The 14,657-nt window shown below is 43.4% G+C and overlaps 1 protein-coding gene across 1 annotated transcript; it reads left to right on the top strand.

Moving 5' to 3' along the window:
* The first annotated feature begins 9,653 nt into the window (after positions 1-9,653).
* Positions 9,654-13,099, top strand: LOC125534808 (hexokinase-10-like). Its single transcript, XM_048697903.1, has 9 exons — positions 9,654-10,068; positions 10,273-10,420; positions 10,495-10,656; positions 11,121-11,195; positions 11,297-11,452; positions 11,571-11,669; positions 11,745-11,872; positions 12,299-12,380; positions 12,474-13,099. The coding sequence occupies exons 1-9, from the start codon at positions 9,803-9,805 to the stop codon at positions 12,843-12,845; spliced, it is 1,488 nt and encodes a 495-aa protein (XP_048553860.1). The 5' UTR covers positions 9,654-9,802; the 3' UTR covers positions 12,846-13,099.
* Positions 13,100-14,657: the final 1,558 nt, after the last annotated feature.

Below are 14,657 nucleotides of genomic sequence, written 5' to 3'. Positions count from 1 at the left end.
TTGCTGGCGTTTTTTTATGTGCATGCGTTGGTGTTGTCTATGTGCATCCTAACTATGCAGAGGCCAGCTATATGCTCATTTTGTTTGTATCCTCTTAATGCTTCACTTTGAGCGAATAAAATCACCCTTTTGTCAAAAAAAGTGTGTGAACATCTTATTGAAACTAGATGATACCCCATGCGTTGCTGCGGGAAACATGTTCTACCCTCAATTAAACACATGTTTAAAGTATTTTTCACATTCCAGTTAAAGGCATAAGCATATGAATCCCGAAAAATGTGTGTAACAAAAAGGAACTGTAGCGTATCAGCCTGTGGTTGAGATGGTTAGGTGGACAGTGGTATCCCCAGCACACCAGGGTTCAAATCCTGATGCTCGCATTATTCCTGTATTTATTTCAGGATTTCCGGCTATGCACTTTCAGTGGGAGGAGACGTTCCCGTCGACAACGAGGCGCCTACGGTGACTTCGTAAATCTCAAGATGATATGCCGGCTCAGTCTCTCGGAGGTGCTCATAAGGGTAGGGTGTGCGTGTATGCGTTCATAGGGGTGAGTGTATGCGTGTGTATATGAGCGCTTGTGTCTGTACTGATGCTAAAAAAAGAAATTGTACCATTACAAAAGATGTTGATATATAAATGTAATAGCAAACCTCCATATACCACATTAATTGAGTTTATTTCTTGTCCAGTCATCAAGTGTCTTTATCGAAAAATCAAGCAGTGTTGTGGTAAACATCAACACAACTTGATTTGTGCAGCCTACTGACATTCTTCAATCAACTTGTATGCAAATAAATCATAAAATATTAGTGACAGGGCTCGTGGTAGAAGACTAATCTCTTTTTCCAATGGAGTAGTAAATGCATTTTAAATTAGCCGCGGATTTGGGCTGCCTTCAGTCAGATGCACTATAAATGCAAATAGTATATTTGCTAATTAGGTCTTTTCCCTTCATAAGGGAATGAGAACATCCTTTAGCTTTTTAAGTGTACGTATCACGCAAAGAGCAAGTGAATAAAGCATAACTTAGTCTGACGGTAACCAACTACGACATTTGAAAAGTACAAACCATTGAAAGCATTAAATAAATTTGTTCTTGAAATTGATTACCCATTCCCATCCAATAGTAACATAGGAAAAGAGAGAATACTTCTAGGAAGAAAATTCTTTCTAGGATCTGAGTAGAGAGCTTGACTGATCCTACCATCCTGTCAAACACACGATCATACCAAGTAGCTGAAAGTGTTGGTTCCATGTTATGTGCTATCAGTTGGTAGAGGTGCGTGATCTTCAATATAATGGACAGGGAAACCCATTCAGCGATTAATAGTAGTTCAGGGAGAAATATATAGACTATTTTAATAGCTTGAAATTGTTTTAAAGTAGAATAATCATGCATATCAAGGCAAAAAGAGAGGGAATTGGGATTTGGCACCTGTTACATGAGCAGATAAAGGTATTTGAGTGCAGAAACATCTGGCAAACAGCTCAGCATAGCAGAAGATATTTGATGATAAAAATGATGACATAGGTTATCAGAACTGAAGGAACCTAACATGAAGAGAAGATTCAGAGAATAAATGAGATCGTGTTGATTACTAATATGTCCACCTTACAAAATAAAACTATTGCATTCGCAATGAAAGCATGCAGTAGCAAAAGTGTGTGCCGTACAACCGTAGAAATATTGCTGCAGGTAAAAGAGAGGTCAAGGACCTTCTAACCTGCCGCAAGCTGAAGTTCATGTACTGTGGGTAACAAAATACAAGATAGAAGGCATCTCATCAAAGCTGATACCTGCTATGATTAGATACTGGTAATAGTTTCATCAGATTTCCTTCACTGCAATTGCATTTATCAAATTTGTGGAGATCCTGACCGAACCAAAACCAAAGAGAAAGGGGGTTTAATATTTGAATATAAAATACACAAATGGAAAATAAATACGAATGAGATACCAACAGAGAACATGATTATGATCTGGATTTTTATATAAATAAATGAAAAGCAAAAGTTGTTGGAAGGAGAAATTGGAGTGACGTATCAAATTCTTTTTGCTTGTAGCTTCCATCCAGTGTTGCGTCTTGAGAAACAACATCATCAATAAAAGAAATTGCAGGCAAGGAATAGGTGCATCGAGGAGATGGTGAGCGGATCAGGTAACAATCATATGGGACGATTTAACTACCATGTACGGTGCAGGATCGCTTCCAAGCATGGCATCATTCTCAGTGCAGTCATGTATGGAGAGGCAGGATGGTAGACGGAAGGCCCTCTAAGAAAAGGGAAAACTTTATTTTTGTCACTCTAGTTTTTGCCAATTTTGCTTACGCCACTCTAGAATTTAACATCTCACTTTTGCCACTCTTTACATTTGACAATACATCACAAATGCCATTCCGTGGCAACACCAATAATTTTTCATTTCACTTTTGCTACTCTTAGCTTTTGACAATGTATCATAATTGCCACTCTGAAATTTTTGTTTTTTGGCACTGAATAGCAAAAGTAATATATTGTCAGAAGCTAAGAGTGGCAAAATTGAAATGTCAAATTCTATGATGGCATAAACAAAATTGGCAAAAACTAGAGTGCCAAAAACAAAGTTTTCCCTTAAGAAAACCCCACGACCAGGCCATGGAAGGAGCATCCGAGCGGCGCGCACCTCGAGCTCTGGCCATCAAAGAGAACGTGGGACTCCATGCCGTCGTAGTACAGGCCGGTGCACCAAGGACCATCGCGAGGCGGAGCTGCTGGCGCGGGTGCAAGGCACCCCTGTTAAAAGAGGAAAGCGCATCCATCAGTTACTATTGCATTTGCTTGGTACAGAAGATGAGGAAAAAAGGGCAATCGTGCAGGAGACGAAGAGAGCGAAACTGCTAACTTAATTAGTGGGCGGAGGAGACGGTACGGCCGTACGTAACACACACACATCGAGAGTTCTAGAATATACGAAAAACGAACGATGAGCTCAACAGCAACCGATGGGCTGGATTTATGGGCTGCATCAGACCTCAATAATGGGCTGCCCCGTTGGTCTGGCTTGATCGAAACCAAACACACATAAATTGATGGAGCGACCGAGTGATCCTAAACGAAAAAGAAAGAACGGGAGGGAGTGGGCAGTTTTTGCTGATGTGGCAACTTGCTGAGTTGGATAGGCTGCATGTTGAGAGAAATAGTTTAATGGGGATGAACTATTTAGGTATTATAGATTGGAGGACCTCGTGGCAGAGAAGCCCGTGTCGCCCAGCCCGCTCCCACGAGCGCGGGGGGGGGGGGGGGGGACCCACGCGCCGCCGCCTCCAACCCTTCCCCGTCCCCTCCCCTTGCCCGCCGCCGCCGGCTCACGCCGCTGGGCAAAGCCCGGCCGGCGTCGGTGTCGGCGGGCCCTCCTCCCTTCGACACAGTGTGGTGCTGGCACGGGACAGTGCCCTCGCGCGGATGCGCGTAGCCATGCAGGGCGGCGCGGCGCGGATGCGTCCGGGGCAGCCGGATGGCGGCTCTCTGGTGCGGAGGCGCGGGTGGCTGCAGATTCGCGGCCAGGCGGGCGCGTGCCGGCGCGGGGCAGTCGTGGTGAGCTTCTCGGTCCAGATCTGGATCGGGGGCTCCCCGGCCTGCTGCACGTGGGCGGCGCGTCCTGTCGGCGGGCTGGATCCCGGGGCGGCGGCCCTGGAAGGTGGCGGCTGGTGAAGCTCGGGCTTCCCGCGGCGGCATGGCGCGGTGTAGTCCCTATCCAAGGCGGATCTGCATTGGCGATCTCGTGGTTTGGCCACGGATTGGTTCAGATCAGAGACGGTGATGAGTGTGCGGGATCCATCCCGGCGGCTCTCGCGGTTTGGCGAGGTGGGGTGGGAGCCCTCCTCCCAGGCTCTAGGGGTGGCACATTCAGGCAGTGGCTGGTGCGTCAGGGCTCCTACGGTGGCACTGCTGTTGCGGTTGGTCGCCGGATCTAGGCGGCTAGATCTGGGGCTTTGAAAGCGGTCGAGACAATGCACAGGTTGTCGGGTGGATTTCTTGGAACGGATCCTAGTGAAAACTTGGTCTTTGGTCATTGACCGGAGCCGGTGATGATGATGCTCTTATCATCGTTTCCTTCATGAAGGCATCATCGAGATGAAGCTCCCAACCCCACCCAATACCTCCGGGGGAAACCCTAGATCAGTTGATCGGATGACGGCGGCATTCGTGTGTCGTTACCCCCTTGGGGGCGGCATTCTTGGAGATGCACTCGGGCTCGAGGGACCAGCGGATGGCATCTGCGGTGGAGCGGTGTTTCTTTCTACATATTCATGGCGGCGGTTCTCGACGGCATGGAGCAGTGGAGGCTTGGCGTCAGATGTGTGGCGAGGGACACGTGCAGGAGGTCGATGTTGTCTGGCGTCGTGGTGGCATCGATGGCAGAGTGGCCTGACAAGGTCGATGCGTCAGTACATGCTTTGAGGATGGATTGAGGGAAGACGGAGGTGATGGCCCTTTGCAGCGTGTGTGTGGTACTCACTGAGAGTGCGCCGGACCGGAGTGTTACCCAGTCCCGCCTATGTGGCTTGGATGGGGCATCCGGCGTTAGATGTTAGGCTTTCGTGCGACGTCTGTTTGGTATTTGGCCTGGACATTCGGCGCACCTTCATCAAGGGGATAGGAATAGCGACAGGTGTCGTCTAGATGATAGCCTCGGACTTACTGTTGTATTATTTTGTAAGGTCTTTGTGAATAATAAATAATATGGCCGCATGCATCACCCAGATGCAGAGGCTGGGGGTGATTCCTCTTTTTCTAAAAAAAGGTATTATAGATTAACCCATTATAGAATTTGTTTTTATTGACATCTCATGGTGACGTTGAAGGCCGGAGAGGAAAATATCTTCTTAATTATTGTACACACTCCTGTAATACGCAATGTGTTTATGATCGTGGTGAAGTACAGACACCCTCTTGCACATGGCCAACATAGACTACGTGTGAAAAACACTCTAGCACGGTTGCTTAGGAGATGATTCAATTTTAGACATATATTTATACACCCTCATAAAAAACCTTGTATGGCCTAAGCAAGGAGACAAGGTGACCCACATGTGAAGGACATAGAAGGATTTTATACACCAATATGTACCTTAATTTTTCAGAATGTTTATTCTATTGGATGTTGACATAGTACGTAATGGACTAGACGACAATGTGATCTGTAAGAGATGTCACACAAGAGTTTTGTTGTGTAGCAAAAGAGAGGTGGCAAATTTCACTGAGCTAAGTAGGGCGTGAATATCAGGGTTGACGTCAAGCTTATTTACAAGATGCCATGTAATAGTTTTTGCTATGTAACAAGAGAGATGAGACTACTTTCACTGAGCCAAGTAAGGCATGCAAATTAGAGTTGGCATCAAACTTCTTTAATAGATGACACACGAGACTTTTGTTGTATAGAAGGAGAGAGGATACTACTTTCACTGAGATAAATAGGCAAGGGTGAGCTCTTACTTGTTAGAGTCTAGAGGTACGCATTTTCTAAATTATACTAGATATCATTTTTGTCATATGTTTCAGAACTAGTTCTTAACCAACATATAGTTTAGCGACATGCCAACGTTAATTGTTAAAGTTGACCCTTTGTAGAAGATATTTTTATTGTCATGTCTATATGATGTTTCGCCAAGAGAAAGATGTCTTCTCAACCATTCTACACACTCTTGTAGGGCACAATGTGCTTATGATTGTAATGAAATACATATATCCTCATGCACACTTACCAGTGACAGAGATCGCATGCACCATTCCCCCCTTCACCCCCACCGAGTGAACTTTTTCAAGCATAAGCTAACGTTGTTACTCTACTCTCTTCTATTTTTAGGCTTTTTGGGAACACAGTAGAGACGTGGATACTCACAAACACGTACTTACACTCATCCCTATGAATGCACACATGCACACCCTACCCATATGATCACCTCATAGAGACTAAGCCGATGGTCTTGAGATTGATGAAGTCCACGGGTGCCTTTGTAATCTCCCTAGTTGATTCTAGTTTGTGCTCCCGCTAGTCTCGCAGTTGCTCAGAAAACTTAGGGCATGTATATTAGAGTTGATCTAAACCTTCTTTAAGAGATGCCACACATGAGTTTTGCTGAGTTACAAGAGAAATGATACTACTTTCCCCTGCTAACTAGAACATTTAAGGTCTAACGAGACACACTTTCTCCATTATACCAGATAACATCTTTCATCACATGTGCCACCATAACTAATTCTTAATAAGCATATAGTTCTAGAAGTGTGTAAACATATTTTTGAAGTTGACTCATTATAGAAGTTGTTTTTATTGCCATCTTGAAGTTGACTCATTATAGAAGTTGTTTTTATTGCCATCTCTTGGTGACATTGAAGGCCGAGAGAAAGATATATTCTTGTCCATTTTACACACTCCCGCAAGACGCAATGTTTTTATGATCATGGTGAACTACATACACCCTCTTGCACATGACCACCATAGACTACGTGTGAACACAAATCTAGCACCATCATTTAGGAGATGATTCATTTTTAGACGTATCTTTATACACCCTCATAAAAACCTTGTATGACTTAAGCATAGAGACAAGGTGACCCACATGTCTAGCACCATCGCTTAGGAGATGATTCAGTTTTACATGTATCTTTATACACCTTCTTAAATTTTTGGAATGTTTATTCTATTGGTTGTTGACATAGTACTGGACTAGACGACAATGTGATAACGTCTCCCACTTATTTTGGAAACGTGTGTCATGTGCATTAGATTTGACGTCAACCTTCTTTAAGAGATCCCGCGCAAAAGTTTCGTCATGTTCCAAGAGAGAGGGAACAACCCTCGTTGAGCGAAGTAGGTTATGGATATTAGGGTTGTCGTCAACCATGTTTAAGAGACGCTATGCAAGAGTGATTGTTGGGTAGCAAGAGAGATGAGACTACTTTCTGTGAGCTAAGTAAGGAAGGCAAATTAGGGTTGACGTCAACCTTCTTTAATAGATGCCACATAAGAGTTTTGTTGTAGAGCAATAGAGAGGAAACTACTTTCATTGAGATAAGTAGGCAACGGTGATTTCTTAATTGTTAAAGTCTAATGGCACACATTTTCTCGATTATACTAGATATCATGTTTTAGTCATATCTTTCATAACTAGTTCGTAATCAACATATAGTTTAGAGGCATGCTAACGTTAATTCTTAAAGTTGACCCTTTGTAGAAGATATTTTTATTGTCATGTCTATATCATGTTGATAGACAAGAGAAATAAGTCTTCTCAACCATTCTACACACTCCTATAAAACACAATGTGCTTATGATCGTAGTGGAATACATATATCCCCCTCCCCCTAGAGTGAAAAATTTCAAGCATAAGCTAACGTTGTTGCTTTACTCTCTTATATTTTTCATACCTCTTTTTTTTGGAGGGGGGGGGGGGGGTAACACAATAGAGACATAGATGCTCATATGCATGTACATACACTTACCCTTATAAACGCACACAAGCACACCCTACCTCTATGACCACCTTCTACAGGCTGGGTTGGCTAGTCTTGAGAATTGACGAAGTCGCCACGGGCACCTCTCTAATCTCCCTAGTGGATTCTAGTTTTTGCCCCCCCCCCCCACCCACCAAATCTGGTTCAGTGCTTCACCACTGCACTTATATAGACTACGTGTGATCACAACTCTAACACCATCATTTGGGAGATGATACAGTTTTAGGCGAATCTTATACCCTTATAGAAAAAACTATGGCATACAAGAATTTTGTACACCAATGTATACCTCCTTCATTTTGTTTTAGAATTTTTTATCCATCCGTTGTTATATAGTAACACAGACTACAAGACAACGCGAAAGTATCTCCCGCTTGCTTTGAAAACTTAGGGTTTGTATATTAGGGTACAGGTCGCCTTCTTTAAAAGATTCCATGTAAACGAGTTTTGCTGAGTTGCAAGAGAGAGAAGACCACTTTCACTTAGATTTTTGACAAAGGGCGTTTTTATTACATCAAAATGTAGCATCAAGCGGATACAAAGCATAATGTGTGACACCGGCCTCTGTATAACTAAGATGTACACAACCACAAACGAACCATCAAACAGACTATTTATAAAAAAATGACAAGTTGACAAAAGTAAAGCCATATGAGTCCGCTATGTCAATGTCCACGGACGAGGTGGATCAATCCGGAGATTATGCTGCCATTCATGTTGGGTAAAACCCTTCCTGACCACCTACTCCAATCGCATACACGACTTCTTGAATAGCGACTGATACTCCGTTCGATATAGTGTAGACCACATACAAAGTCAGTGCGTACAACGATAAATAATCAACATAAAAAGGATTTATTGTCATTAAAAGCACAATAATTTCTACGTAGCCAAAGCGATCATAGTAAGGTAGACGCTACCACCGTATTACCGAACTAGATGTGATTGGTATTCTGTCCATGCAGTGACCATATATATTGGTAAGACTTATGGGCATATACAAATTTGACGCAATTTGGATGACTGGCCATATAAAACGCGCAAACTTACATTGAAAGAAGAGGTGTTTGATTGTCTTGTTGGGAGTACAAAAGCTACACTTCTTACTTCCTTGATAGTTGCGTCAAGCGAGATTGTCTTTTGTTAGCACAACTCCTCTATGAAGATACCACATGAAAATCTTAACTTGGCGTGAACCAATCTGTGGTTGGATGGTTAGAGGGACAGTGGTATCCCCAGTCCACCAGGGTTCATGTCCTGGTGCTCGCATTATTCCTGGATTTATTTTATGATTTCCGATGATGTGCTTTCGGTGGAAGAAGACGTTCCCGTCAACGACGAGGCGCGTACGGTGACTTCGCAAATCTCAAGATGATATGCCGGCTCAGTCTCTCGAAGGTGCTCATAGGGAAAAGGTGTGCGTGTGTGCGTTTATAGTGGTGAGTGTACGAGCGCTTGCGTCTGCACTGTGTTAAAAAAATACATTGTCTCCAATATACATATGTGATTTCAGAGGCGTGTGAGTAGTACTCCCTCTGTAAACTAATATAAGAGCGTTTAGATCACTATTTTAGTATTCTAAACGCTCTTATATTAGTTTACGGGGGGAGTAATTGTTAAATTTGACCCATGGTAGAAGATGTTTCCATCATCATCTCGAGATAATGTTGAAGATTAAGAGAATGATCTTCTTGAACATTGTATACACCCTCTTCGGCACAAACGCAATTCTTGAGATGCATCTTGGGATCGACATCATTAATTGTTAGCCATATAGATTGTCAAAGGCGTGGATGCAGTAATGACAGCCACTAGTTATACAACATTAATGAAAGATATATGGCAGGTAGTAATATATATCTAAAATATTGTATTGCGTCAGAGATATATATTTATTTACTGCTAAAATTGCAACAGATATAGTCAAAGATTTTGCAGTAGAGACACAATTTATTAGTCGCTATTTATTGTTGCCTATGGAAATCTTCTGATTTATGGAAGACGAAGATTGGACGTATTTATTATTTATTTTCGTGGAAGGAAGCCGACGTGACCACCAATTCCTCATAAATCCTCGCCCCCCCTTGCTTTGCCTATTTAGTCCTCGCCACATTCTCCGCTTGCAGCATTTCTCGCTGCTTCCCCGCCTATACGTCCCTCCGGAGCTGTTGCTGGCCATCGCCTCACGGGTCTAGCTATATCGGCAAGCACCTAGTGCGTGCGCTGCGAGGTGGGGGCGTGCTGGAGAGGGCGCGATCGATCGGTAAGTGGGGTGTGATTGAGCGCGGCGTGTGGGGGGATGGGGGGAGCGGGGTGGCTTCGGGTGGCCGCGGCGGTGACGTGCGCATTAGCGACGGCGATGGTGGTGCAGAGGGTGGTGGCCTGGAGGCGCTGGCTCCGGGCCATGACGGTGCTGCGTGACGTCGAGGAGAGCTTCGCCACGCCCACGGAGCGGCTGCAGCGGGTCGTCAACTCCCTGGCTGTCGAGATGTTCGCTGGACTCGCGTCTGAGGACGCCAGCAAGGTCCGGATGCTGCTCACCTGCGTCGACTCGCTCCCAGATGTGTACATGCCGATGCCCTTCCTCCTCCTATTTGTTCCTTCTTCTATATCACTTTTCATTGCTATAACTTGATTGATTGTCATCTCAGTTTGCAGAATCGTGATTGTCATCTTATTAATTCGCATAGTGCAACTGGCTGACAAGTTTACAGTATATACCCTGTCATACAATTGTCTTACGTTAGTTCATATTGTGCATGCGACCAGGAGTGAAGAAGGCATATATTACGCCGTTGATATTGGAGGAACGGGCTTTAGGTTCTTGAAAGTGCAACTTGGTGCAGGGTCTACAATCATTAATCAAAAGATCGAGCGTCAACCGGTCAAAAAAGAATTGATGAAAGGCACAAGCGAGGTATGTTTTTACATTTTGTTTCTGCTTCCCTACTAGTTAGTGTTTCTGTATGTGAGTTTTTCTTCTCTTTGCAGGATTTTTTCAATTCCATTGCCTCGACACTAAAGAATTTCATTGAAAGAGAGGGGGATGAAGGAAGGGCACTTGGTTTTACATTTTCTTTTCCAGTGAGACAATTTTCCATAACCTCTGGGTCCTTAATACGATGGACTAAAGAATTTTCAATTGAAGAGGCTGTAAGTTAAAAAAACTACACCCTGCATTGTTCTTTTTTCATTGCATGCATTCAGTTTGAGTGATTTGCCCGATGTGAAAGCTTGGGCTGATGTTAGTATCATTCATCTGCGCCATATTTCTTACGTGGTGCACTAGTACTAGACGATAACAACACGTTCATATTTCAACTAGCACATATCAGGCCTTGTGATGTTTTGTCTCGAGAAATTTGAATATCTTGGTTCATTTGATACATCACAATAGTTTATGTTAACAACGTGCTTTCAGGAAACATTGAAATGACCTGTTGTTTGGCAGGTTTATTACTGTGAATTTGTGATGCAACTACGACACTAATTAGTTTTGTTTTTCTCATGATAAATGCTACATAACACATTGCATCAATATTTTTCTTAAGTATTATATTTGCAGTTGATTCCATTTTATTTTTCAACCCTGGTTCCTTTTACTTCTGAATAATCAGATTGGGCAAGATGTTGCTCAGTGCTTAAACGAAGCACTTGAAAGGAATGGACTAAATTTGAAGGTCAATGCATTGGTATGTTGGCTTATAAGTACGATGTGTGCAATATTATTCATTAGTAGATCAGAATATATGTCTCTTTTGGCTAATTGTTTCATTTGATGTTCAAATTTTAGATGAATAATACCGTGGGCACACTAGCTTTGGGGCATTATTATGATGAGGATACAATAGCTGCGGTGATTATTGGAGCTGGCACCAATGCTTGCTATATTGAACGTAATGAGGCAATCACAAAATGCCAGTGCCTTCTTACTAACTCCGGACAAACGGTATCTTACTTCACTTATTTATTTTGTGTGGAACTTCTTTTTTTGCTGTAGTTGATCGATTTTGTTTTGAAATTTCATTGCTGCATAGAAATTCTGATCATTTAACCGTGTTCATCAGGTTGTAAATGTGGAATGGGGGAGTTTCTGTCCTCCGCAAATACCATTAACTCCTTATGATATATGCTTCTATAATGAGACACCAAATTACTATGACCAGGTAACTCGTCATGATAACTTTCTCTTTTGGAATAACTTATGATAGTTATGAACTGATGACATTTAACCACATTAGGGTTTTGAGAAAATGATATCGGGTATGTATCTTGGGGAGATTGCAAGACTGGTGTTCCATAAAATGGCTCAAGAATCGGATGTATTTGGTACTGATGTTGATGGTTTAGCTATCCCTTTCATCTTAAGGTACCTTCATACTAGGCATTCGTTTCTCTGGTAACAGCATATGCGTATATTCTATAGTACTATTCTGCAAATAAACTGCATTAGTTGATATGTTGGATTTGTAGACATTGGATTTGCTTACAATGGTGTTTCATATTCAAAAGTCTTTATAGATTTAATCACTAAAATATATGTCCACCGAGGGTTGTTATATACTTATATTTAGCTTGCCATACACCTCGCATGGGCCTGGAAGCATGCGTCTATTTTAATGGGATTTCTTGGTCAAGTTTTGTACATTTCAGATGTATGCTTTAACAAATATTTTTTGTCTGATTTCCTCAACAGAAAATAACAATGAACATCTTGCACTTCCTCAACAGAAAATAATAAGAACATCTTCCACATAGTGATAGAAATTTTAATACTTCTTATATTCTCATCCAGCACTCCATGTCTAGCTGCTATCTGTGAGGATGATTCTCTTGACTTGAAGGAAGTCAGAAGCATACTGGAAGAACATCTGAAGGTTAGTTCTCACAGGACAGTGGATAAGTTAGATGTGCAAAAAAATGTTCGATGGTCCTTCCACTAGTTCTAATGTTTCCATTACATTGTACAGATACACAATGTTCCTCTGAAGACTCGCAGACTGGTGCAGAGAGTGTGCGACATCATCACCCAAAGAGCCGCACGCCTAGCGGCAGCTGGAATTGTTGCAATACTGCAAAAACTTGGTCGTGATGGAACGCTTTGTGGCACCACGAGAGTCCGAAGTATGACGGGTGTACCAAAGAGATCAGTCATTGCAATCGAGGGCGGCCTCTACCAAGAATATTCAGTATTCAGAGAATACCTGAATGAAGCCGTGTTGGAGATCCTTGGGGAGGAGATCGCAGCCACTGTCGTTCTTAAAGTGGTGGAGGAGGGCTCCGGGTTGGGGGCTGCTCTCATCGCAGCAGCATATTCGTCGACTAGAAATAACTCCATATAAGCATGATGTAGGTTGAACTGCTGTGCACATGAAAAAGATGGAGAGTGTTCATTCATACTGCAGGGCATGTTTAGAATGGGTGTATTTTTATGTGGGCGTAGGTATTTAGTTTGGTTTTGAACAGAATACCAATGCCCACACAAAACTTAAACCCATTTCAAATAGTCCCTCAAATGTATACAGGATAAAAATTGGTTCTTGTGTAGTCCCTTTCTGATGTTAAGTCGGTGTCTGATGTATATGTGAAACCGGTGAAGTTGTCAATTGTTGTGGACGTATGAGATGTAGTAAAGTTTTCTCAATTGTTGTTCAAACCTATCATTCCAAAAATATTTCTCTATTTTGTTTAAACTTGTGTTTCCCACTTTCTCTATGTTGCAATGGTATGCTGTGTGCCAGTTTATCTAGCAGTTCACTGGCTGGTATGAAAGCTTGGATCGATTATTTTATTTTCAACAATGTGAGCAATTTGCATCGTTCAAGTGAGGCGAAAAAAGTAGGAGGAAGAAATTCTTGCCGTGCAAGGCAAATTGAGGCCGGCTGTGACAGGAGTGCGTCCAACATGTTGCTGAACAAAACTAGGTCACAAGACGGTGCATGTTGTTCCGCAACTGCAGCAAATTCAGCGTTTAAAAGTAAAATAGCGTTCAGAAACGCAGAACAGGTACCCTGTGCATCAAATCGCAAGCTAAGAGAACAAGCGAAAGGAGAGCAGAGGACTCGAAGAAAACAAAACAACACCACGCCCGGGTCGAAAGGAATCCCAGCTCCCGCAAGGTTCCAGAGCGTGATCTCCTCTCTTAATCGTGTGACGAAACAGTCTAAGCTCATAGCTTCCTACTGGAACGTCCTCCTATTCCTTTCCTTCCACAATTCCCAGGGGACAAGGTGTAGCAAGGACAGTGTTCCTTTCTTCTTCTCCGTTGGGCATGCTGATTAGATGGGCGATCCTGCCCCAAACTTGCTTGGACCATGGCCAATCCCAGAGCAAGTGCGTCGTAGTTTCCAGGTTTCGCTCGCATAATGCACAGAAATAGTTGTTCTCCCATCCGCGGCGCAGCAGAACGTCCGCCGTTAGGATCCTCCCAAGCGCCGCAGTCCAGATGAAGAAACGACATTTCTCGGGCGCCCACGCTCTCCAGATTAGATTGTAGTTCTCCGTGGGAATCGACCCCTCGAACTGCAGGAGATAGGCCGACCTTGCTGTGTATTCTAGTGATTCGACGAAATAGGGTTTCCCCTGCTTTATATTACAAAGCAAACATCACCCATACAATATAGATGCTGGGACGGAAGCAGCATAAGCACGCCCAAAAAAACGAAAGAGAAAAAGAAAAGAAACAAATACCGACACCGGCGGATCAACAAAAACGAAGAAGCTTTGCGAACGCCGCTCCCACCGGGGATCCTCCACTAGGCTCCTATATTCCGAAGCGCCGGTACCAATCAACACCTCCAAGAAGGTACTCGACGATGACGATGTTGTTCGATTAATTATGCATCTATGGGATGCCATTAGTAGGATCAAATTGCATCTAGATCACCCAATAACCATGAACAGAGAAGGGTTCGGGGATCCTTTACATGTCACTGGAATGGACATGATCGCCTGCTCGGTGCAGGCGTGATGCAGGGATGATGTAGTTGAAGCAGAGGTTCTCCTTGACGTCTTGATTCATTCAGGACGCCACCGGGACTGCCGGGGACGGCAGCGGCGACGGCTGGAGTAGGTCTTCCCGTCGCTGCAGCGCTCCCCCTGATCGGATGGGGTGAGAGAATATCGGAAGGGGAGTGAAACCGTATGAGAATTGT

This window comes from Triticum urartu, chromosome 1, assembly GCF_003073215.2.
Source record: "Triticum urartu cultivar G1812 chromosome 1, Tu2.1, whole genome shotgun sequence".
Lineage (NCBI taxonomy): Eukaryota > Viridiplantae > Streptophyta > Magnoliopsida > Poales > Poaceae > Triticum > Triticum urartu.
This window is presented reverse-complemented; position numbering and strand designations above follow the sequence as displayed.

Excerpts from the sequence above, each read along its gene's own strand:
- LOC125534808 (XM_048697903.1), top strand. The coding sequence starts at position 9,803 with ATGGGGGGAGCGGGGTGGCTTCGGGTGGCCGCGGCGGTGACGTGCGCA. Across the intron at positions 10,657-11,120 it reads AATTTTCAATTGAAGAGGCT|ATTGGGCAAGATGTTGCTCA; the intron begins GTAAGTTAAAAA and ends CTGAATAATCAG. Across the intron at positions 11,453-11,570 it reads TTACTAACTCCGGACAAACG|GTTGTAAATGTGGAATGGGG; the intron begins GTATCTTACTTC and ends CGTGTTCATCAG.